This window comes from Ornithorhynchus anatinus, chromosome X1, assembly GCF_004115215.2.
Source record: "Ornithorhynchus anatinus isolate Pmale09 chromosome X1, mOrnAna1.pri.v4, whole genome shotgun sequence".
Lineage (NCBI taxonomy): Eukaryota > Metazoa > Chordata > Mammalia > Monotremata > Ornithorhynchidae > Ornithorhynchus > Ornithorhynchus anatinus.
Window position 1 is genome coordinate 85,146,751 of NC_041749.1, and position 25,682 is coordinate 85,172,432.

The following is a 25,682-nucleotide window of genomic DNA, read 5'->3' on the forward strand; positions in this document are numbered from 1 at the left end:
CAAAGCAGTTTCCCCCACCCCTTCCCCACCCAAAAACTATACATACAAGTTTAGGTAAACAGCAGATTAAATGTAAAAACGTAACATTAACTTCCGAAAGTCCTTCGAATTTAATTTTTAGGCTACTGTTTTTCATGTTACATCCTGCAGCTAGACACACGTGAATAGAAAAAACAGTACAGTTAGTGTTAAAGGCAAACAGCAGAGAACCAGAGCGCCCACCCCAGTGCTGCCTGCAAGTTCAGAAGATTTCCCCACCACCTCCCCCGCCCCCCGCCCCCACCCCCCACCCCACCCCGCTCGACTTGGTTGGTTTTCAGAAGCCTGCCGTCGGAAATACTTGAGCGAAGAATTTTCTATGAACAAACAAAAGCTGTTAGGCCAAAAATAAAAATCAAAATAAAAAAAGTCCCAAAAGTTCCACAGCCACTTTGGGGTCAGGTATTAAGAACAGGAGGAGGAGGAGGAGGAAGAGGAGGAGGCGGAGGAGGCTTTCGTTCAGGACCTGTGTGTGTTTGGGGGGTTGGGGGGATTTGGGTGTTGATTTCTGGTTGGCAATGACTTGCAGGCCATCGATCCCTATAGACAACACTGGTGTGGAACTACAGGTCCCGTCCCCCAAAGACCCAATCTCTACATTAAGGGGGAACGTACGGAGGGGGTGACCGGTAGGGGGTCATGTTCTTCGGGCGGGAACCTTTGCCCTCCATGGGTGCAGTGAAAGGTGGGGGGGGTTGATAGGGAGGGGCATTGGGGTCTTCATCCCTCAGTGGCGTATATTCCCCTATGGTATCCTGGTTCAATGGAGTGGTCTCCGGCATGTTCTGGTTTGGGTATTCCGGAGGCGGAAGGGGGGCCTTTTCCTCCTGAAGGATCAGAGGCATGCTGGAGGAGGGAGGAGGCTTCGAGTCATCGAGCTCGTCGGCAAAAATGATCGGCACGCCTTTCTTGATGAAGGTCGCCTGGTCCTCAATGGTGAGCTTGCCCTTTCTCTTCTTGCGGTAACAGATCATGGCGATGATCCCGGCGATGAGCAGGATAGCGGCCACCACCACGGCGGGGATGACGGTATGGAGGTACACGTCATCTTCGCTGCTCTTCTCCGGGTCCTTCTCCGTCACCACCGTCGGGGGCGCTTCCGAGGGGACCCTCCGGACGGCCGTGACGGGAATGAACTGAATGTGCCTGCAGCTACCCGAGCCCATCACCGAAATGCTCAAGGCGCTGAAGTCGGGGTCCAGGGCGTTGGAGAAAACCGGGCGAGGCTTCCCGTCATCCTCCGAGATCCTCTTGCTCATACTTTGGATCTGCTCCTTCGGGCAGGGATCCAGAGGCAAGGTGTTGTTCGTCCACTCGACGACGATGGAGCCTCTCGTGATGTTCTGGAGGGTAATGGTGCTGCTGTTTCGGTCCCCAAACGCAAAAGCCAGTTTCTTCACCAGGGTGATTTTTTTCTGGATGTCGTCCACCACTGAGGCGGGGTCGCCCTGGAACCTGGCCTTAAAGTGAGCCGGAGCCTTGTCGCCGTGAGGTCGCTTGTGGACGTGGATTTCAAAGGCATCCACGGCAGACAGGCCGCCTTTATCTGTAGCGTGCATGAAGTACTCGTGCTTGCCTACGTGATTGTTGTCCGGGAGCCCGTACATCAGTTGACTGTTGCTGTTAAACTGGACCCAGGACTTTTCCCCCACCATCTGCTGCTCTCTCAGCTTCAGAGTCAGTTTCAGCTTGTCCGTAGTGGTGTCTTCCTTATCGTAAAAGGTATCCGATGGGATCTTCACTTCAAAGTAGGTGCCCACCCACGCATCTACCCTGTCGATGTGGTTCTTGAGCTCCGGGGGTTGATTGGGCTCGGAAACGCGAGGGGGCCCGCTGGTTGTGGTGCGGATCCGAGTCGGGGGCGAAGCCGTTTCCAGTTTGGTGATGGGGGCTTTGGTTGTGACGCGGGGTGGGGGCCGCGGAGTTCTGGGTTTTTTGGTGGGTCGTCGCGTGGTGGTGGTGGTGGAGGAATCTGTCGTCGAGGGGGTGGCTGGTTTCAAGGTGGTTATTCTCGGTTTCTTGGTGGTCGTACTGGGTGGAGTGGCGACCGCGGTAGGCTCCACGTAGCCCGGGATGGTCATCGTTGGACGAATCTGCCCAGGGACGGTACTGGTCGTTTCCACCACTCTGGTGGGCTGAATCGGTCCCAGGGTCGGGGTCTGAACGATGGCGCCTCGCGTGCGAATGGTAACTGTGGGTTTCCCGGGAACCGGGTCTCTTACTGGCGGTGCCGTTGTTTCGGTAGGAGGAGCGATGGCTGGGGAAGTGGGCGTGGGGACGATTCTAGTCGGTGGTTCTTGGAGGGCAGTGGTGGGGGGTCCGATGGCGGTGACCGGGGTAGGTGTAGCGTTTATCTGTCTCCTTATCCTTTTGGGCAGGTGGGGTTTCTTGTTCGCGATGTGCCAGCCTACGACTGGGTAGCCGAGCTGGGCAGACATCGTGCCCTCTTTAGCCGGAGCTTCGACGCTGCTGATGTTGGGGACGCTATTCTGGTTCAAGGAGCAGCCAAGCTTCCACGACAGTAAGGCTCCATTCTCTACCACTTTCTTTGCGTTTCCTGGACCAGCCATGAAGGCTGACATATCGAACAGTCTGTTATTTACAACGGGAACCAGTTTCATGTTGTGAAGTTCGACTTCCGAAAAGCTCCTCATCCTGTTCAAAAGTTCAACCCGCTGCTTTGGTGTCATTTTTGTTAAATCGGCATCCAAAATTACCGTCAGGATAGTCACTGGCTCATCTGCCCCACACACGAATGGAACCGCCTCATTCAGATCTTGTGACGCCACCCTAACGGACTGAGGCTCGTTGTGGTCTTCAGGATAAACCTCAATGGAGAAAACATTTGTGGCTTGGGGCACATAGCTGCCATTGGATGCCAACTGCATTGCATTGACTGAGATGTAATGGACGCCCTTGTCTGTATCAAGGGGAAGACCTTCCAGCATCCGGGTCTCTGGTTCCCAGTGCAACCAAGATGGCAGCGTGTCTTTCCCAGCTTCTGACATCTGTGGAGGGAGGTAGAAACGGATAAGGGAAAGGAGAGATGTGGGTGGGAGTGGGGGGTGAGAAAGAGAGGGGGAGGAGAGAGAGAGAACAAACACGTTATTTTAGCCATTTATCAGGGTTAGAAATCATTAAAAACAATTAACCATAATTAAAATTTGAGTCTACGCATTTTAACGGTGCTTAATGAACCCTAGCCAGGACCACCATTTCTGCTCTATAAAGAAGATACTAAAGAGTCATCCCAGCTGGATACACCAGCCTAAAAAAGACAGAGGTTGACTGAATAGAAGTTGTTCAACCCACCATTATTTTAAAATATTTCTTTGACGGGGGTCACTTGTAAACTTTCATGCTCTTAATGTGCACCCACAACTCTAGGGGTGAGCATGTCATGTTTTAGAAAAGGCATAGTCTTTTTGATGATCTGCCCTGTTAAGTCATGAGGAGAAATGGGGCTTTTAAGGGCAGAGGGCTAACGATGACATCCAGCCCACCATTTCCCCTCCGAGAGAATCTCCCCTTTGCTGGAAAAGTCGTGCGGGGGAGAAGAAAGATGCGGCCTGCCTTCAATCCATCTGGTACATGGAAAGAAAACAAGAACATAATTTTTGTAACCATCTGTGATGGTCTGTCTCTGTCTGTGCAAATATGTCTTACCTATTTTAAGAGGCGTGCTTCTTGAGGGAAGGAATTTTGTATTTTTAAGTTACATACGGTGCCCAGCACGTTGTGGGCCCTCAAGCAGCAAAATACAGGCCAAATGTTCTGTAACCATTTTTTTTTGTTTGTTTGCCATTTGCTTGGCAATTTGAAATACAATAGAGTGCTCATGAATCTGAATGAGAGCAAAGAGATAGCCATTTTTCCAAAGTAAACTTGTGGGCATTTTTACAAGTAAATGATTTTATGGTCCTTACGATGGTATAAATCTACTGTTCTCCCCTTTGGGCTCTTCCACATGTATCAACATCATCAGCATTTACTGAGCATCTACTGGGGGGCAGAGTACTGTACTAGGCCCTTGGGAGGAACAATAAGAGTAGAAGACATGGTCCCTGCCCTTGAGGAGCTTACAGTCTAATGGGAGAGACAGGCAGACAGAAAGAGTATACATATGATGGGAAGGAAAGGGAAAACACGAGTACAGCTCAAAAATGACCAAAAAAGTAAACAAGCCAACCAAAGAGAATAAATAAGACAGTATATGGATAAGCGTTCAGGGTAGCTGATGGGATAATCTATCTAAGAGGTGAGGATTAGATAGGCAATGTATCTGGGAAGTGATTTTTTTTAAGGAAGGCCTTGAAGCTGGGGTGAGATGTGGCCTGGCAGATTTGGGCAGTGGAAGAGTGAGTCCCTTGAAGGAGATGGGTGTGTGCCGTGGGTCTGAGATAGGAAAATTTCAAAGTAAGACTTCAATTCCATTTCGGTCGGGGCTTTGAATAATCTCTTTTATTGCTGGGACTCTAAAGGTGACAATATCCACAGAAAACATTACTACTAGAAGAACCAAGCCAGGGCACCCTTTATCCAAAACTCTAGACTGCATCTACTTGAAACCTAATGTCAGATCACCATCCTCCTGACTGGAAGTGCAAACAGTGACAATGTGGAGGCAATTTCACTCTCCATAAAACATGATCTCAAACAAGTAACTTCAAAGACCTGCAAATCCCTAAAATGCATCCTGCTCTCTCTTCCATTTAAACTCAAATACAAGGGGAGATGTTATCAACTGTCTGATCTCAATAGGGTTATCTGTATCTACTTTTTTTTGGTTGTTACAAAAATGCTTAATCCATCAAACCTAATTATCATCATAAATCCAAAGCAGCTTGGCCTAGTGGAGAAAGCCCAGGCCTCGGAGTCAGAGGACCCGTGACTGGCTCCGCCACTTGCCTGCTGTGTGATCTAGATCAAGACGCTTAACTTCTCTGGGCCTCACTTTCCTCAACTGAAAAATGGAGATTCAATACCTGTTCTCCTTCCTACTTAGACTGTGAGCTCCCTGGGACAGGGACTGTTTGCGACCTTATTAACTTGTATTTGCCCCAGAGCTTATAACAGTGTTTGGCACATCGTACAGATGGAACAAATACCATTAATGGTATTAGTATTAGACTGTAGACTAGATTGCAATCTCACTGTGGGTGGGGAATGTGTCTGTTATACTGTACTCTTAGTACAGTGCTCTGCACACAGTAACCGCTCAATAAATACCATTGCGTATTCTTCTTATTCAATCCTAATTTGAATGGCATTATCCTATTTAGAAAGTAGAAAGTTAGTGAAAATTGCTTGTGGAAAATGGCACCTGGAAAAAATATAAGACAGACTATCTTTGGCATCTAGGGGGCAAGATAGAAAAAGGTGAATAAGCTTCTCCTCTGGTCTTACGTGGTTTCTCGGAGAGCCCTCGTATTAATTGTTCCCCATGGGTCCACACACATACTTCTAGTCATAAATACCATGCGAGAGAGGGGGAGAAGCCCCAAAACTCAATCACACTCCCCTAGAGCTGCAATGTGGGATGAACATTTCATATTTCCCAAAAGGAAGAGATTTGACAGCCATTTTCTTCATTTGTTGAGAAGTTCTTAAGTTGTTCTGAAATGTCAGCCAACAGACTGCATGTTTCACTTTGCCAATCATGTTAGAGGGACTTTGCTTTTCCTGCAACCGTTTGTCATCAGCCCAGCTGACATCCTGAAAACGGGCCAAGGGGCTTCCCCTTCCCCATCCAAAAGTCAAAGCCACATGTGCAAGGCTACACTAGTGGCTCCTTGGCCTACCAGCAGACCATTGACACCCAAACAGTAAAACAAAGCGTAGCACATCAAATATGGTCCTAAATCAGGAGACCAGCCAGGTTCATTGGAATTTATGACAAAGGGACCTTTTCTAAGCATACTCTAAAGCCTCCCTCCTGGCCTATTTGTCCAGAGCACACAACTCTGGGGATCATACATGATTAGCATGATTAGTACTGTCTTTGAAACCCACCTCATTTTTAGAGGAAATCCTTTGGACAACCTACATGTCCTCTACCACCATTTTGGTCAAGGGCCCACGTGGCCCTTATTAAGCTGCAAAATATGAGAAGTGACTCATAGCATATCTAAGTATATGATGATCACCAATACACGCTACCATTAGATGGATGAAAATGTTAGTCACAGGGGCAAGGCCATGTTAATGTGAATGTTAGTATTTTTTGTTTGGTCACAACCCCCCAGTGAACCTCTCTGCAAGCAGTACCTTGAAACCTAACACTTCAATCAAGCAAAATAACTACTCCCTTCAGGTGAACCAATAGGAAGCCCAACAGGGCTTCTCAAAACTGTGTGTAGGCAGAGAATGTTTTCTAACAAGAGTGCCGGAATGGTTTCCTCTTTGTAATGGTAGACCTCCTTCTTCTACCTTACCTTATGCTTCTTTTAGAGATTGCTTGTCAGGATGGGTTTGCGGCAGTCGGATGCGGATCTGTGATTAAGCTTTTCTGAATAAGGGCACATTCTCATTTCTTTGAAATTTTGCAAAGCTCATACATATTTCATCATCGGGATTATTGTACATGGGGGGGAGGGGAGAGGTTCCCGTATACTCAAAACTGCCTCGAAAAAGCACACCTCCGCTTCGACGGGCCGAGACTGGACTTGAGAAAAAGGAGTTCTAGTGCAGCTGACAGGTATGAGATGGCGGGGGTGGGAGCACTGCTCTAACCATCTTCTTCTCAACCCTCCACCAACCTGACTTTTGGTACAGAACTACAACCTACTGGACACCTGTCACCAACTGTCCCATTTTCAGTGCAACAAGACATACAAGTGAAGGGTCCCGACTTCCCAAGGGCTGATCCACCTTCGGGCACCAACGCATCATGACCGCCTCTACTGTTTTGCTGACCAATCAAACCTTTAATGACTTCGCAAATTTGGGATGTCACACATTCTGGCCAAACACAATTATGATAGTAAGAATGACACATAAAACACTTTTAGAATTAGGAACAGGATCTTTAAAAAAAAATTCAAAAATCCTCCATTTTGGATTTATTTATTTATTTTTTTCCCACCGAAGCACAGCAAGCTCAAATGCTAAACTTCAAAATTCCGGAGAAGAAAGTTGCCTGCTGCTGAGGAAAGCAACTTGAAGAAAACTCTTGCTGTTGAAAGAAACACATTTCTATGTCGCACAGTAACAGTTAACAGCAGCAATTTGAGTCATCTCATCAGTAACAACATTCTCCCATTATCTCCCACCCACAGATAGATTAACTTTCTGGGGAGGCAAATGCTAGCAGCATTCAGCTGAGCACCAACCACTGCTACACAAGCACCTTGAATTTCTAAAGCATCTTTCTTCCAAAGAGCTCAAAACATTTTGGATACCATTCAATTCAGGCACTGGTGACGTTTTCAGATTGCCAAGCCCAAGGGAGGACGGGGGACGCGTGGGTAGAGGACACCCAGTCCCCAGCTGGGACCACGACGGCGAGGCAGTCACCCCCCGTTGGGTGTTCCGGGCTGCAAAGGTCACCCACCGCTCCTCGGGTCTTCGGCTGTTGCTCCTGACCTTTCTGGCTTCCATGCAGCCTCACGCCAGAACCCCGCCCCACCCTACCCCATTTTCTGGGCCCCACCCTATTGCTCTTCTCTCCACTGGCTTCCTCCACATGGAAGCGAGAAAGGGGCAAAAATGAGCAGAGAAGGGACGTGGGGCCCAGGCTGTGGCCAGAGGCTGACAAGTTAGCCAGGTTGGCTCGGTGGAGCTACACACTTGAGGTAGCTCATGGGTTCTTGGCTAGACCCGAGCCTTTCTGTCTGACCCCTAAGAATCCCACTGTCTGTAACACTGTGACCGACTGACCAGCCAGCTAGCCACCACCTTCGGTGCCTGGCTAGCCGCCAGCACCGACTGGCAACGGAGGTACGAAAACGGGTCGGCCCGAAGGCGCTAAAACCAATGCCAACATCTGTGTCGGCTCGGCCCCGCCCAATCTAATTCTGACCCATGGGCCAAGTTATGTGTTCACCCATGCCCTAGACTATGACATAATGAATAATAAAGACTCAGTAATGATACCCATGTCATTTTTTCCATTTCCCCCATCTCCGTTTTCCTTCCTCTCCCTGCTTTACCCTTTTCATGCCCTGCTCTCTTTCTTCAGTTTTTAAATGTTAATGACCTTCTTAATTATCCAAAGGGCGGCTCCTAACCCAGTTATCCTGCTCTGCCTTCTACAAGGGACAGCCAGAATCTGGTCTACTCCTTGGGGTCTTGTAACACTGGACAGTGACCCAAAGAGGAAAATCTGAGGAGATCTTTACAAACAGTACACAAGGGAGGCAGTCATATCTAAAGGGCGGACCAGTGAGCTTCCAGGCAGGAGACACTGGTGCCATTCTCGGCTTCGCCAGGGACTCACTGAGTCACCTCGGGCAAGTCACTTCTCCTTCATCCTTTTCCCTTTATCGGGGTCCCAGGTTGTCATCTGATGTAACGAGCTAGTGCCTGAAAGGTGCTTTGGAATTCCAGGGAGGTTCAGTGGATGCTGAGCTCGGAAAGTATTAGCCCCAGGACCTCTCACGGGAGTGCCGAACCCTGAACAGCACCCTGTAGAAAGAATGCTTCTGCTAAAGCCCCACTGGAAGTTGGAGAAAAAGGCTGGTACTCGAGGAATGTGGCCAGACCCCTGAATTATTTCAGGACCTGTCCATTTCCAACCACACAGTAAGGGACTGCAGTTGCTAAGGAAGAGGAGGTAGAAGCAGCGTGGCCTAGTGGAAAGAGTACGGGGCCTGGGTGATAGAGGACCTGGGTTCTCGTCTGGGCTCGGCCACGTGCCTGCTTGGGTGACCTTGGGCTAGTCACTTCACTGGCCCTCAGTTTCCTCATCTGTAAAATGGGGATTCAATCCCTGCTCTCTATCCTACTTAGACGGAGAGCGTCACATGGGGCGGGACTGTGTCTGTCCTGATTAATTTGTATCTACCCCAGGGTTTAGTACAGTGTTTGGCACACAGTAAGTGTTTAACAAATACCACAGTCATTTTTATTATAATACCAGGAATCATTTCACTTCTCTAGATATGCATTTTGGAAAAGTCTCCCAAACTAAACTGAGATCAAGAAATAAACGGTAATGATGCCTACAGACTCTAACCCTAAATAGAGTTTATTCTCACCCCTTGCAGCTTTTTCTCCTGTGCTCCTATGCCCTAGCCTTGCACAAAATGGCTTCTTGCTTGGGTATTCTTCCCCTACAACTTCTGAAAGAGTCATCCAAAGGCTTTCGTCACTTATATTGGCATTTTTTCCATCTAAGTCATATAAAAGCAAGGCCCAAACAAGAACTTTGGTAAATTTAGGGCCTCTCCCTACCAGAGTAGAGAGTAGAAACATTGGGGTAGCCAAAGCCAGGGGACTTGTTCATAGCACCGTACTCAGTGCTGGAATACACAGAAGATAATCAGACCAGACACAGTCCCTGTCCTGCAGGGGACTCACAGTCTAAAAGGGGGGGGGGGGGAGGACAGATATTGAATCTCCTTTTTACAGATGAGGAAACTGAGGCCGAGAGAAGTTACTTCCCCAAGGTCACACAGGAGGGAAATGGCAGAGAAGGATTAGAACCCAGGTCTCCTGACCCTCAGACCCATGCTCTTTCCACTAGGTCATGCTGTTGGCCTTGTGTTAGAGATGCAAGTCCTGGGAGGTCACTGCCCTAGGAAAGGAACCGCTACTCTCTAACAGTGAGGAGGGCTGGGAAGTCTAGCACAGGATCATGGGCAAACCAAGAATGGTTAGACTGATTACACCTGTGTGGTACTGATGCTAAAAGACTGCACTCTCCTTAAGGGGCAGGGATTGTATATTCTCACTCCATTGTACTCTCCCAAAGCACTTAATACAGTGTTCTGCTCAGAGTAGGCACTCAATAAATACTATCAGTAAACTCATTTTGCAAGTAATATGATGTGTGAATCTGGTTTCCATCTGAAAGTTTCACATTCATTCATTCAATCATAGCTATTGAGCGCTTACTGGGTGCTGAGCACTGTACTAAGTTCTTGGGAGAGTACAACAATAAACAGACACATTCCCTGCCCACAGTGAGCTTCACCTACCTGGCCGACAAAAGCACAGTACAAATCCAGAATCTTAAAATAATTAATTTGGTTCAATTTGTCACAATCTGCGAGGAAGCTTTCTCTAAACAAAAGAAAACCAAACGTAGCAAGCAAGGCAGTTGTGTTCTAGTGACGGGCTACGTTTGGTTTTCTCTTCTCAAACCTACTTCGTTATTTGTCCGGGGCCTTCAATCCTCTGTGCCTTACTTTCCAATCAATCAGTGGTATTCACTGAGTGCTTACTGTGTGCAGAGCACTCTACTAAGCACTTGGGAGAATGCAAGGGTTGGTAGATACGTTCCCTGCCTAGAACGAGCTTAGTCTAGATCCACACCTACAACCCAGGGATAATGCCATCTGCCATATGTCTGAGATCACAGGAATGTTGTCAGAATGAGTGGGATAATATATCTGAAGTCCTCTGAACTTCTCAGATGAAAGACCCTCTACAAAAACAGGTATTTGGTGGGTATGCAAGTGCAGCAAATATGGAAACTGCTGGTTAAAATCATGAAGCAGAAAGGGAGTTACTTAAAAATATAGTTTCATATGAAGACAGGAACCGTACAGAGAAGCTATTATCTTTTGAGAAAACAGGTACCTTAGTGATGAGGGGGAAGGGTGTTCTAATAAATAAATGCTGAGAATGAAGGTTGTGATGTCTCCTCCACTCTGAAAAACTATACTAATGTATCCCAACGGTGATTAAGAAAAATTCCAATCCAATCCAAAATCCAGAAAAGCCCTCTGGAAAAATAACTGGGCGGTGTGCCCCTAAGGCAGACTCTGGATTCCAAAGGAGAAATAGCGGGAGGACATGACTTTTAGAGTGATCGTACGGATTTGCCAACAGAGAGTGGGGCTTTTAACTGCGGTCTGGGGCCAGAGCTGTTCTGTCACAGGCTGAGGTAACTATGTGGTCCTGCTAGATTCTATTGGTCTGAGACTAGCCACATGACAGAAGAAACAGTGAGAGGTGATCTTACGAATAGGCTTAAGAAAGATGCTTAGTGCCCAGAGTAAGCATGAATGGGTCTGTTGTCCATTGGTGCCTTTAGAAGAGAAAGAGATTTTAGCATATTATTATTGTTATTGTGGTCTTTGTTAAGCGCTTACTATGTGCCAAGCGCTGTTCTAAGAGCTGGGATAGATAAAAGGTAATCAGGTTGTCCCACGTGGGGCTCACAGTCTTAATCCCCATTCTTCAGACGAGGTAACTGAGGTACGGAGAAGGTAAGTGGCTCGCCCGAGGTCACACAGCAGACAAGTCACAGAGCCAGGATTAGGAATCACGTCCTCTCGCTCCCAAGCCTGTGCTCTTTCCACTAAGCCACACTGCTTCTCTACAGCTTACTCGCACACGTTTGCCTTGCTGCTCCTTGGTAATATATCTCCCCATACACCCGCTCTGTGCCTGTATTATTACTCTCCAAAGAGTCCATTCATCTGCTTTTAAACTTTGTGATCACTGGCTATCCCTTAGTGTTTTAAAGACCTATTTGGAGCAGTTTAGACCCACTTTTGAACTTAATACACCCATACGCAGGACTCGAGTGTGTATGTTTATTCAATCATTTATTCTGATCACCGTAGTTATAAATATCTTCATATTGGTCTCTTCTGTTAGAGTGTCAGGTCCCTGTGGGCAGGGAATGTGTCACTTCTTTATTCTGTACTTCCCAAGTGCCTAGTAGAGTACATTGCATCCAGTGGGTGTCCAATGAACATTACTATTACCACTTATGCAAATCACATTATAAGAGCAGCCCTCTATTCTTGTGTTCGGAAACCAGTTGCCTGGCCATGAGTATTTTCAAATGCCCGATTCCCACCACCCCAGGAGAACTCCGATTTGTCCAGGGTAGAAATAATCGCACCATAGCTGCTCTGAGACAGCCTGCAGTTAGTATGATAAATGCTAACTTCAAAGCTCACGTAGTTTTAGCGGATCTGGAAAGATTCCCTAACACAGTACTCTACAGACTGGGAAAAACTACTAGAGGATAGCAAAGGGAGAGCCCGCAGAATTTTGATTCTTTGGAATTAGCATTTTGGCCCAGATGTTTGGAAATCTCTCATTATTAACATCAGTAATAAGGGACTTCTACAGAACCTTATATTTGCATTTTTATTACCTATTTCTGCTCCATGAAGTAGGTTCATATTGCTCTCATTTTACAGATGAGGAAACTGGATCATAGGGAGGTTAAGCGACTTGCCCAGGTCACACAGCAAGTAATAACGGAGCTAAGATTAAAGCTCTTTCTGAGTTTCCGGTCCATTGCTTAGCCGTTCTGCCTCAGAGTCATGCTATCTTGCTCAGAAATGTAGGGTCCAGTGCCTTTTGACCTTGCAAGAGCAAAAGCTCTGCCTTTGGAGAGAAAGACTCAGGGGCATCCAAGGAAAAACAGTGGTGGAAAGTGCCTCCTGGAACTTTTGCCTTCAAAGTTTAGCCAAAACAATAGCTCAGCACTCCCAGTTATAAGTAGTTTTAGAGGACACGGACTGATAAGATGCTATTAAAATTGAACAAAAATATCTAAGCAAATCAAGACTTCCAGGGAGTTCACACGCTGGGCTTTTCAGTGGCCTTGCCAATGTGCAGACCAGCCTATAAAGACCAAGGACGGGGCCCAGATCATTTCCAAGTCTAAAGATCCTCTACAGACTCATTCATTCATTCAATCCTATTTATTGAGCACTTACCGTGGGAAGAACACTGTATTAAGCATTTGGGAGAGTACAATATAACAATAAACAGACACATTCCCTGCCCACCAAGAGCTTACAGTCTACAGATCTCTTGAGATAGGTTAACTGGCTTGGGACTTCCCCCCTTCTCCCCCTGCCACTCAAAAGTAGTGAAAGAGTGAACTTTTAAACTACCTCTCAGACTTAGCGTGGTTATTCAACCTTTTCAGGTTCAAGGTACTCACTACCATATGCAGCACTGAGAGTGAGTGAGGGTAAATGAACTTGGGCGATAAACTAGAAAGGCAATTTCTATGGAGGGCCAATTTCTTTCCTTGTGATATCAAATAGCCTAAGTATGCTGCCTTTCAGGATACAGTTCAAGGTTCTCTTGAAAATCTGCACCACAGGAGCCCTTCTTCATCACCTTTGAGAAGCAGCATGGCCTAATGCATAGAGCCTGGGCCTGGGAGTCAGAAGGACCTGGGTTCTAACCCTGGCTCCAATCACTTGTCTGCTGTGTGACCTTGGGCCAGTCACTTCACTTGTCTGTCCTTCAGTTACCTCATCTGAAAAATGGGGATTAAGACTGAGCGTCCTATGTCCGGCCTGATTCACTTGTATCTACCCCAACGCTTAGTACAGTGCCTGGCATATACTAAGTACTTAAATACCATAAATAATTATTGCATTTGTATTTGTTATGTGTCACGCACTGTTCTAAACGCTGGGGTAGATACAATATAATCAGGTTGGACAGAGTTCCTGTTCCACATAGGGCTCGCAGTTTTAATCCTCCATTCTACAGATGAGGGAATTGAGGCATAGAGAAGTGAAGCGACTTGCCCACGGTCACGCAGCAGGCAAGTGGCTGAGCTGGGATTAGTAATGATAATAACGTTGGTATTTGTTAAGCGCTTACTATGTGTAGAGCACTGTTCTAAGCACTGGGGTAGATACAGGGTAACCAGGCTCGTGCTCTATCCACTAGGCCATGCCGTTTCTCTAAACAGACAAACCATAATAAAACAAACAAAATTTTTCATGATTAATCTGGTCGTGAAGTCTTGAGAACAGATAGCCTTCTCTGGCACCAATACCACCTGCCAAGCAGCATGGCATAGTGGATAGAGCACAGGCCTGGGAGTCAAAAGGTCATGAGTTCTAATTCCAGCTCAGATGCTTGTCTGCTGTGGGACCGTGGGCACGTCACTTCACTTCTCTGGGCCTCAGCTACCCATCTGTAAAATGGGGATTGAGACTGTGAGTCCCATGTGGGACAGGGACTGTGTCCAGCCCAATTGGCTTGTATCCACCCCAGCACTTAGCTCAGTGCCTGGCTTAACAAATACCATTATTATTATTATCCTACCCACCTTCACGGACTGTAAGGGCAGAAAGAGAAGTCTTCCTGGGCCCCAACAGAGTCAAGCACTGAGATGGAGGGAGAGGTGGAATAGTGCCTGAAGTTTCTAATTTTTTTTGGGGGGGGGGAGAGGGAAGAGAGAGGGAAGAGAGAGGGGAGAGAGAGGGGAGAGAGAGGGGAGAGAGAGGGGAGAGAGAGGGGAGAGAGAGGGGAGAGAGAGGGGAGGGAAGGAGGAGTAAGGGGGGGGAGGGAGGGGGAAAAAAAGGGCTGCTATGAGGAGAAAGCCAGGTGGCAAAATCTGCCAGTTGACATGGAAAGCAGCTGCCTAATTATCTCCAGATTGGTGAAACCTGCTAAATAGAATGGGGCATTGTTTGTTTTGGGTTTTTTTTTTTAATCAACTACATGCTGCTGGACTGACAAAATTGATATAAAAGACTTGTCATTTCCCTAGTGGAATGGTTTTTTTTACTGTCTTTTCAGGGGAAGAGGATGTTAAATTAATGTTTGTAAATATGAGGCACTGCATCAGAAGGTTGGACCTTGCGATCACAATTTTCCAATGCACACGTGCCTAAATTGGGTAGAGTTTAAACTCAAAGAAGGATCCAAAACTTGTACTTAAGGAAAGATGACTAGAAGGGCTCCCAGCCCTGTGCTAAAGCTCTGCCATGAGGTGGCCAGAGGAGTCAAAATACTTTCTCCTCATTGAACAGATCTGTCCTTGGGTGGTCATACTCTCCACTGCCCTGTATACTAAAAAGTTGCGTCTACTACATTAGCATCAAATGGACAACTGGAAACTTTCCTAGTGACTCTAATTAAATTTAGCATCTGAACCCATCACCCTTCCCTGAGTTTGCATTTCTGCCTCCTGCTCAAAAGAACTGGGATTGGATAAGGGATTTTTCACTTCCAGAGGAACCAGTGCTCAAATTTTCAGGGCACTCCTTAAGACAACCACTACCAAAACCCACCAATATCAGCATGACCAGCAATTATATCATGCCGTTTTGTTACTCTCCTTTTACAAGTTAGGCCATTTAAAGCCCAGAAAGCTTCTTAGATTGACCCCAGGTCCTCTGACTCCCTGTCCTAATCCTGGCTCCGCCACTTGTCTGCAGGGTGACCTTGAGTAAGACTTCACTTCTCTGTGCATTACTTCACGTCTCCGTGCGTCACTTCACTTCTCTGTGCCTCAGTTTCCTCTTCTATAAAATGGGATTCAACCTACTCCCTCTTAGACAAGGAGCCTCATGTGGGAGAGGGACTGTGTCCAACCTAATTATCTTGTAACTGCCCCAGGACTTATAACTTTGCGTAGCACAAAATAAGCACTTAATACCATAATGATGAATTATTATGTCACCATGTATTAAGAGCATAGGTAGTATTGGAACTGAGAGCCTGCCATCAAGGTAGGCCAACTAAGGCGTTGACTAGGTGCCCTGGAGGACACTGTGCTGGGAGGGAGGTGGAAGAATTTCTAAAGGAATCTAAGGTAGCCTTAATTAGAACATTGTAAAACAATGCCTGGCAGGCCCAGCTCCGTGCTTAAGTGTTAAATGCTTGGTGGGGGGTTGCTTGTGTTGGCAGAGATGGGGACTCTTAGAAGGGCAGGTGTGGGTTTGATGTTTTTGATGGCAAGTAGGGGCAAAGCTTCCTCAAGAGTCAGTCTTCTTTTGGCTTCCAGAAGGGATCACTTGAGTTTTGCTGGGCTGGGAGGCGAGGCACTGCTGAGCTGGGTTGTCTTTGTAGAGGTTATTGTGAATAAGCTTTTGGTTTTGTATTTCCTCCCTGTACCCCTGTGTTTGGGGTCTGTTTGGGCATGGTTATCAGAAATTGCCTCCCAAGCTGAGGTTTTAAGCCGATTTAACCTGCTCTCTGCCTAACCCCACCCCCGAGTCTTTTTTCTTAAATTAGAGTGAACCTGGAAAAAATTAATCTTTGAAAACGTTGCAGTTTTTCTTCACATTTTCCCCATTGGCCTGAAGCCAAATGGGGACATTTGGGTGGGGAATTGTCAATATCTCCACTCAGGATAACTCACAAGTATTTGAGAATGTGATAACTTGAAGGTCTGGTCATTTTTTTAAAGGCATCTCTCCCCTCCCCCCCCCCCCCCAGCCCTGCCCCCCCAGGAGGACCTCCCCCTCCCCATTCTGCAAAGGCGATAGTGTTTCCTTGGGAAACTGGACTCCAGGGTCAAGTCTCGGCTCATTTCTTGAGTGAGGATTATTGATCATCTTGCTCTAATACAGAGCCCTCATCTCAAAACCAAGATCTGAGCATGTCAGGTTTTGGGTTGACAATGGAATTCAATACCCTAAATTAATCCTTATCATTCTACAGGTATCTGTGAGGGTTCATTTAGCCACCTGCGTCATTTGCAAACATCAGAGAGGAGTAATATTACCAAAGAGGCATTTGTCAAGCGTGCTATGTTGCTAGGCATGAATCATAAAAATAAAAGATAAAATAAAACCTGTATTTTTTGAAATGGAAATCCACCTTTATACCTGAGATTTTCAAAAAATAACAAAGACCTAGGTTCAGGCTCCACAGAAGTGGCTTACATTATTCTTATTTTGGGTCTTCTTGGGTACTGTTGCACCAACTTCTGCCAGGTGAACAGCCCAGACAAAGAAACCCCTGTTAGGTGCTTTTTGTCACAAAAGAAGGGAGATTTCTGAGTCCAAACTGAATAGCAAGGCTGTATTGCAAATACAGTCCTCTAGACTGTAAGCTTGGGAAGGGGAACACTGGGGAAGTGGGGATGGGAAAGAGGATTGAGAGGTGGAAGATTCACCTTCCTCCTCCTGGCCACGTGTTCTGCCACTCCTAGCCCAGAAAGAGGCGCTACAAGACGCCAGCGGGAGGACAGAGGAGAGAGCTCCAAGAAAAGTCTAGCCCCCACCACCCAGGATTTAGGTGTTGGTCTTTTCGGTGGCCAAAACCAGGATGCAGGAAAATTAAAAAGCAATGTATGAATAAAGGCATAATTCCTACACAATGCCAATAATTTAAGGATGAGCTAGAAACAAAACGGGCTATGTGTTTCTTGGGAGTATTCTCAGAAACCTTCACTTACCCTCTTCTCACTGCTGCTGGAGCCAATAGCCCCAGGGCAAATCTGGCATCTCCCAAATTTAACAGGTACTGGAGCATAGGAGGACCCACTCATTCCTCTCATGTAAACCCAGTGTGGGTAGGGATTGTTTCACTCTATTGCCGAACTGAACTTTTTGAGTGCTCAGTACAGTGCTCTGCACACAGTAAGCACTCAATAAAAACGGTTGAATGAATGAATTAGGGCACCTTTCTCCTCATCGGCCTCCCCTGCCTCTTGCCAACTGAAAATGCTGCTGCAAACACTATCTTTAACTTGCTGCTTTCACCATCTCGCTTCCTCCCTCCAAATTCTCCAGTGGGTCCTTTTATATCCAATTTAGACCTCTTATTCTTGGAAGCAAGGGTCATCTGACCCTCTTGTTCGCTTCCCCCACTGAAGACTGAGCGCTTTCATCCAATTAATAAGTGGTATTAACTGAGCAATTCCTGTGTGCAGAGCATTATATTAAGTGCTTGGGAAAGTACAATAAGCCCTCTTTTCCCCTTCTCCCTCTCCCCCCTGCGTTGCCTATGCACTGGGATCTGTACCCTTTAAGTACTTGATATTCACCCGGCCCCACAGCAAGTATGCACATATCCAGCACTTATTAAAATAAGTGCTAACAACTATCGGTCTCCTCTAGACTGTAAGCTCTTTGTGGGCAGGGAATATGGCTGCCAATTCATTTGTATTGTACTCTCCCAAGCATTTAGTCCAGTGCTCTGCATCCGGTAAACAATAAATGCTACTGATTGACTGATTCCTACAGTCGGTAGATGCGATCCCCATCAACAAGCTTAGGGTCTACAGAGGGGCTTACAGTTTACCCTTGCTTCCATAATGTTCCAAACACTCTCCCTGCAAGATGTTTCTCTCCCTTCCCTCTTAACCCTCCTCAACCTAATTAAGGATACTTGCCCCTCCCCAAAACAGCACATTCCAAAGGATTTTTGAAGGCCACATGTGTTGGTACTCAGGCCCTAACCCAAAGTTCACAATCTAAAAATCCCTGCCAAACCAACTGTTTTGAACAACTCTGTGCTGCTATTCACACCAAACCACCCAACAAAGAGTTAAGAAAAGAGGTAGAAGGGACCACTCTTATCCCGAAGGTCAAATGCCAACAAAGCAAGCTAAACTTGCAGGGTATGACATTTCTCTTCCCCTTCCCCTATTATTTGACATTCATTAGCAGGCCTTCTAGGTCGACTTAATCATCCCACTGAGGCATCCAGTGCCTCACATATAACGATCCCTGAAAGACTTACAAGTAAGAAAAGCTCCCAAACCAATCTCTTAGCTCTGAAAGTCAATAGCTAAAAACAGGAGGACTGAACAAAGTGTCTCCCCCAAGCAGGCTGGAGCTCCCTCTCTGCCTTCATACTGGATCAGAGCCACTCAGTACAGGAAGGACAATAAGCAACTCTCCATTTTGTGATTTGGCACCTATTAGAACCTTCGATAGGCAAAAGGGGTCGGCATAATGGTTTGTGACTTTCAATGGTGGGCAATGAAATGTTGAAAAGGTATGTCCCAAACTTATGATATCCACATGTCCCTAGCCTTTTTCATTATAAATTCCCTAATTTCATACCATCCCTTTATCCACCACCCACTCATTGTTCTATCCACAGTCTCTTCCCCAATCTGTCTTCCACTTTTTATGCCCACACTTCCTCTTCCAGCCAACTAAACGATGTTCTCTCCCATATAGCCCCACTTTTCCACCCACACATTCACCATCTTCTCCCACCATCTCACTTGCAAACATAGGAACTTGTCTCTTATTTTTATTTGCCAGTCCATCTTTCTTTCACTTTTCTTTTTCCACTGCATCTCCCAACCCTTAAAGGTGGGTTTGCAAAGGATCACTGTCCCCTCAGGCTTCCAGCCATTATTTTCACTCCAACCACTTCCTGAGCCGGACTCCCAATCTTGCTCATCCCGAGACCTCCAACAGGACCCAAGAGCAGTCACGTTTGCCTGAAAATACCCAAAATTCAGTATGCCCTGTTAACACTTTGAAGCCTTGCCTTCCCCAAGCTTCATCCCATTTGTTCCCCCTAAAAGGCCCCATTCCCTTTGCTCTCATAAGCCAAAGGAAATGCTTGCATCTTTGTGTGCCTTTCCCCAGGTAGGGTGCTTTGGGGAACTGCTTCCTTGCATTTTGTCAGAGGGCTGCAGAGGGATGGGGAATGGGCTAGAAACCTGCTGAAGTTGAGCAAAGCAGGAACCTTGATTTTTGGGGAGGACAGGGGACAGGCCTCGGCCCAGAGAGCTCACTGCCACTTCTATTCCCAACGGTACGGAGGCTCCTGATGGCCACTGAAGAGATCTATAACTCAATCTAAAGCAGCGTTGAAAGATGGTGGAAGCTCTTACCACCAACAGGGGTATGTAACTGTATGTTTCTGCAGTGGATAGAAACAACAGAACAGTTTGTGGAATGAGGACAGACGAAGTTGAGATCTTTCCATTTGACTTCAGTTGGTTTTCAACACTAGAATTTTACTGGTTTATATGATTAAGATTGCCTTTCCCATTTTGAGTCTTTATGGTTGATTTTAATATGGAGCTTGGCCATATCATTGAAAGACTAGAAATTTCATCCCCTCCCACACGAGTCCACTCTGGAAAATTCTTCCAATTGTTATGTAAAAATGTGACCTAATTTGTGCATACTTGTGTTTGCCAAAAAAAAAGAAAGCTAAAAATGCTTTAATGTACAGAAGCTTGTATAGAAAACAATATTTTTCAACATGTACACTTGAGCAAAGTTTTGGAATGGATGAGTTCAGGCAAATAGCATTCTGACAAACCACCCACAAGGATGCCTTCCATTTCAAATCCTTATTTCCAGATGTGCTTATGTTTACAAGGGATCTATTCAGAATCCAAAGGGATACCCACTCAAAGCAGGATGAAACTGCAGTTAATTTCACTGGGAGGTCACTATAAAAATCATTGAGCGTCCAAAGAAACGCTCCTTTCATCAGCTCCTACTGGAAGCCTGAAAAGGATCTCATTGTTTTAATCAGAACAATATGTGTGCCTGTATGAGAAGCCAAGATCATAGCCCTCAGGCTGCTCTAATCCCCACCAACTGAACTTACTGCCTGGGCAGGGAAAAATCCCGACAAACAGCTTTTATTAAGTGAAATTCTGTCTTGTTTCCATACATGACCCCTTGATAAGCAGATCACTGATCAGCAAATGGGGGGTGGGGGTAGGGGTGGGAGGGGCGGGGGAGAAACCCAAACCTACATACTCTTAAGAACCAGCAGACACCTGAAGTGTATGGGCCACCTAGAAGGACGGAATCACCACGTGGAAATAAATGAAGAGAAACCGACTGTTGCTTTGGAATTGTTTTACCTCTGCAAATTAATGACTAGACCAAATCATCCAGAACAGAGGGGTGTCTTTTCTCTCCTTAAACGTCTCCAGAGATGAGACCTCCACAACCTCCCTTGGCAGCCTATGCCAATGGTTTAGTCATTCTGATAGTCAAGAAGTTCTTATGTTCAACCAAAATCTCTCCCAGTGTAATTTAAGCCCATTTCCTCTTGTTTGGTTTTCTGTGGGTATGGATAACTGGTCAAGATCCCTTCCCTTAAAAGCCCTTCCTATACTGAAAGACATTTTATCAAATCCACCCCTAAATGAAGAAGTATGGTACCCGTGCTGACCCATCAAAATTTGTATTTGACTACAGTTTGATTTTGATTTTTTTAGACCAGACAAATTTCTTTTTAGCCTTGGGCCTAGAAGTCAGACTGCCTTTCTATATGCTGTTCGGCATCAAGTACATTATAGAGGATCAAGAAATACCAAGTAGTTAGTCATTCAATTAGAGCTAGAAGAGGAGGTATTTCAAATCTTAAATAAAACCTGAAAGATGTAATGAAAGTTCAAGCTAGAGAAAGTGTGGGATGCTCTGGATGAGAGTTCACCAAGGCTGGTTAGGCCAGTCTAGTTACTTAGGGAACAGTAATGTCAGTCAGGCTAGAAAAGTACTCTACCTCCTGGGAAATCCAGTTCAAAATAGCCCACTGGAACAAACAGTATTCTAAAAAGAAATAAATCAGTCCTTGCTCCCTGGGAGTTTATATGCTACACACCCATATAATAGATATACCAATGTACACACACAATCACACACACCTGCATATCCCTTTGGGGGTGCTACTGTTGATTAAGTGAGCAAAATACACACGTGCTTTTCCACAATCAGTAATGCGTGTGTGTGCTTGTGTGTTTGTACACACACACACATGTGCATTTATGCATATATACATATATATAATAATAATGTTGGTATTTGTTAAGCGCTTACTATGTGCAGAGCACTGTTCTAAGCACTGGGGTAGATACAGGGTAATCAGGTTGTCCCACGTGAGGCTCACAGTTAATCCCCATTTTACAGATGAGGGAACTGAGGCACAGAGAAGTTAAGTGACTAGCCCACAGTCACACAGCTGACAAGTGGCAGAGCCGGGAGTCGAACCCATGACCTCTGACTCCGAAGCCCGGGCTCTTTCCACTGAGCCACACTGTTATCATATATAAATATAACCCCCTCACCACATACAATTTGCCCTTTCCTGAAGTGGGACTTTAAGCATGATATGCCCTTTGAAAAAAAGGGTCTAATGTTTGCTTTGGGAGACCATACCCACCTTAGCCACAGACTTGCCTCTGTCCTACAAATCTCAAGGAAAAGGAACAGAAATCCATTTATCTGATGATGACGATGGAGTCTCCCGTCAAGAACCGGCTGAGAACAGATGAGTCTCGGTCCTGAGCCCGAGAAGCTGTGCAAAGGGACTGATGATAGTGTTTATGGTCTGTGGGGGGGCCACCGGCACTCTCTTCCCTGCCAGTCGCGTTGCCGCTGTGGCACAGGGTGCAACGACTGAGCCGACTGGCAGGAGGGCGGCGTGTCGCCAAGTGCCCGCAAAGGTTTTTTCACCCGCAGGACAATCTGACAACCCGGGGAAGCAACTACAGCCTGTGGCCGACGCTGTGCTATGCTGTAGCAGGTGGTTGCCTTGGTGTGTCCGCTGAGGTCTTTCGTTACCTGAATGACCAGCAGTAGTTCACTCACTACAACGTTCTATTTGTTCTTCAAGGCCGTCCAATTGAAATTCCGTGACAGGCTCAATCCATAACTCACACAATAGACAGAATTTTCTGGTCTGCCTAAAAGCTTATTTATAATTAGACTCATTTTCCACTCCTTCAAATCTGCAGCTCTTTTGCAAATGCTCAATTCTCACATCCTGGCTCACCATAAAAGCCACAGCCCCACGTGACAACCAAGCTATCAATGCGCCTTATCTCTTGGATAAGAGCTAAGGAAATCCAGGCACCAAGGACTACCGTCACAGGAGATAGGACAGATTGGGGTTCTTTTATTGCTATTTAGTCCCATTGAACATGGACTGGAGGCCACGACTAACTGGGTGGAGAAAGAACAGCCCCCTTTCCTCAAGGTCCCCAAACTCCCACCTTCCCTTGAAGGCCATCCCTAAAGAGAGTCCAAGAATCAACCGTTCTTAAAAGAGAGACAGTATAAATCTGTAAAATCTTGAAATCTAAGGTATCAGAAAAAATTAACCAGGCTCAGACTATCCTCTATTGTTTAATGCAAAGACAATAGGATACCTCTAGCCTCAGCTGCAAAATGAGGATTAAAAACCTGTTCTTCCTCCCCCTTTAGGCCGTGAGCCCCATGTGGGACAACCTGATGATAATAATAATTATGGTAATTGTTAAGTGCTTACTATGGGCGAGCACTGTTCTAAGCGCTGGGGTAGATACAAGGTAATCAAGTCGTCCCACATTGAGGCTCACAGTCTTAATTCCCATTTTACAGATGAGGTAACTGAGGCACAGAGAAGTAAGGTGGCTTGCCCAAGGTCAAACAGCAGAGAAGTGGAGGATCTGGGATTAGAACCCGCGTCCTCTGACTCCCAAGCCTGTGATCTTTCCACTGAGCCATGCTGCTTCTCTAATGATGATCTGGTGCGCCTTATCTCTTGGATAAGAGCTAAGGAAATCCAGGCACCAAGGACTACCTTCACAGGAGATAGGACAGATTGGTGTTCTTTTATTGCTATTTAGTCCCACTGAACTCAGACTGGAGGCCACGACAAACTAACTGGGTGGACCCCAGATCTTGGTACCTAGGAAGCGCTTAACAAATACCACATTCTCATTACTATTATTATTATTATAAAAACCTTCAAGTCATTGTCCTGAAGAGTGCAGAATTTCAAAATGTGGCATGCCCTACTTCTTGCTCCAGATGCCCCCAAAAGGCAGCGATTGCAATACGATGGGTACAGCACCCACATCATTTCTTAATATTTACTGACTGCTTAAAACAAAAAGACTTCACAAAAGCGGAAGCATCGCTCATCGTGCCATAGCGGCCAGGACCAAATAAAAGCACTTCATTGGCAGTTTCCATTGTCTGGAATAATTTCTAGGACATTTTCAGCATTACTGACCAAACAACTAATGACACCCTCCTATCAGGCTTATGCCACTGTACAACTAGGAGTTTGCAGAACACCACGTCAGTTCTGGATAACTTCTAGTGCCGTGATCAGCGATACCTGACAGGTGTGCTAGGGGCCAGGGACATACATCACTGTAAACCGCTCAATCAGCTAAGACCTACTATCCCCTTCTTTTCCAGGGGTTCTCCACTTCACAGAAGCTGTCTGACGAAACTGGGGCCTTTCTAGAGCAAGGAGCCCCATCTCACAAACACATAGCCTGACCTCTTTTGCCCTAATGGTGGCTAGTATTTCACTTTCTATAGATCCCATCTCTACAAATTCAGTTTGCAAGGTGAAATCTCTTTGATATCTGAGATGCCGAAGCATGCTAAATGAACCATTAGAGAGCCAATGCTCACTGGCCTTGTCACAAGAAATTTCTTGTCACTTTAGGAAGTACACTCAGTTCTGCCAAAACATGGGTTTTCAGGGCACATTTTGCAGAGACCGCTGTTGGGGAACTAGGGAACGTTCTGTGGACAACACACATCTATCGGGATAGACTGTGATGTCAGAAGATATGTCTTATACATGCTTACTACATCCCCAACTTTGACAGAAAAGTAACCCCCTGCGTTACAGAAGAACTGGGTGTAATCTCCACTGTGCAAGCCTAATGTAAGTGCAATAAAGATCTCAGAAACAGACTTAGACTCGCACTTGACTTGGCAATTATCGAAATCAAGCATATGACACTTGCCTGATGCATTTCATCAAGCATATGGGCCCTCGCATAATGCACTGCGAATGTATCTAGCTCCTTGAATGCCACATTCAGAGTTGCGGCTTCTACCTTGATACTGTCACTGCAACCCACGTCTCCCTCTAGACTCTAAGCTCCTTGTGAGCAGGGAACATGTCTACCAACTCTGTTATACTGTCCTCTCCCAAGCCCTTAGGACGGTGCTCTGCCCAGAGCAAGTGCTCAATAAATACCATCGATGGACTAGGTAGGTAGACCGAAATGAACTCGGAAGGCAGGTCAGTGCTAAAGTCCCTAATAAATCCTGGACGTTGGTGCCTCTGCAGAAACAGCAATAACAAAAATGGACAAAGGGGGAGGAGGATGGGATGTTTTAGAGAAGTCGGCTTTTTTTCCTTTTAACCTTAAAACTGGTAAATAACTTCTTCAACCTCGACGTAAGAAAACTCCTTCCTATCTTCATATTAACCTAAAGTTTCCCTTTCCGCTTTTTCTTCTGTAGCTGCAGTGGGCAAAAAAAAAAAAAAAGTTCATCAACAAACAAGAACTCTCTACTTTTTCTTCCCACCTCTTGGAGAGCAAGGAAATTCTTAACTAAGGATGATTCCAAATATACAAACGAACCAACGTTAGAAAAGAAATGATCATTTTGGGCACAACTCAACATTCCAACAAGAAAAGCAACAAACAAAAGCTGCCCATGTGCTTACTGGCCCACACACCTACATCCACACATGTTCGTACATTTTTTTTTTTCCAACAGAGAAAAGGGGGAAAGTAATGGTTTCCAAAGAAAAATGCAGCTCAGGACTATGCACCAATATTCGGGGAGATGTTCCTTTCCTTAAATTAATTAAAAAAGAGAAACGGGGTGGAAGGGAGTAGGGAGAAATGTACCCACCCCAAGTACGGGATTAACAGTCAGTAGGCCATTAAACTCGTAGGTTTGTTCGGCAGTTATTCACCAGAGAGAGATCCCGGGCCAGGGGGCGGGGCTATCATACCTGTTTAAACCTACCTGTAGGGCAAAACTTCCTATTTCCCTGGACCTTTGCCCTCC

General features: G+C 46.0%; 1 protein-coding gene across 4 annotated transcripts in view; it reads right to left on the bottom strand.

Moving 5' to 3' along the window:
* Positions 1-290: 290 nt before the first annotated feature.
* The window catches only part of DAG1 (dystroglycan 1), a 151,923-nt gene continuing 126,531 nt past the window's right edge, over positions 291-25,682 (bottom strand). For all 4 annotated transcript variants that reach the window (XM_029049959.2, XM_029049957.2, XM_029049956.2 and 1 more), the window contains one exon: positions 291-3,047. In XM_029049959.2, the coding sequence (XP_028905792.1) occupies positions 639-3,047 (2,409 nt within the window). In that variant the 3' untranslated portion in view covers positions 291-638. The remainder of the gene's footprint in view (positions 3,048-25,682) is intronic.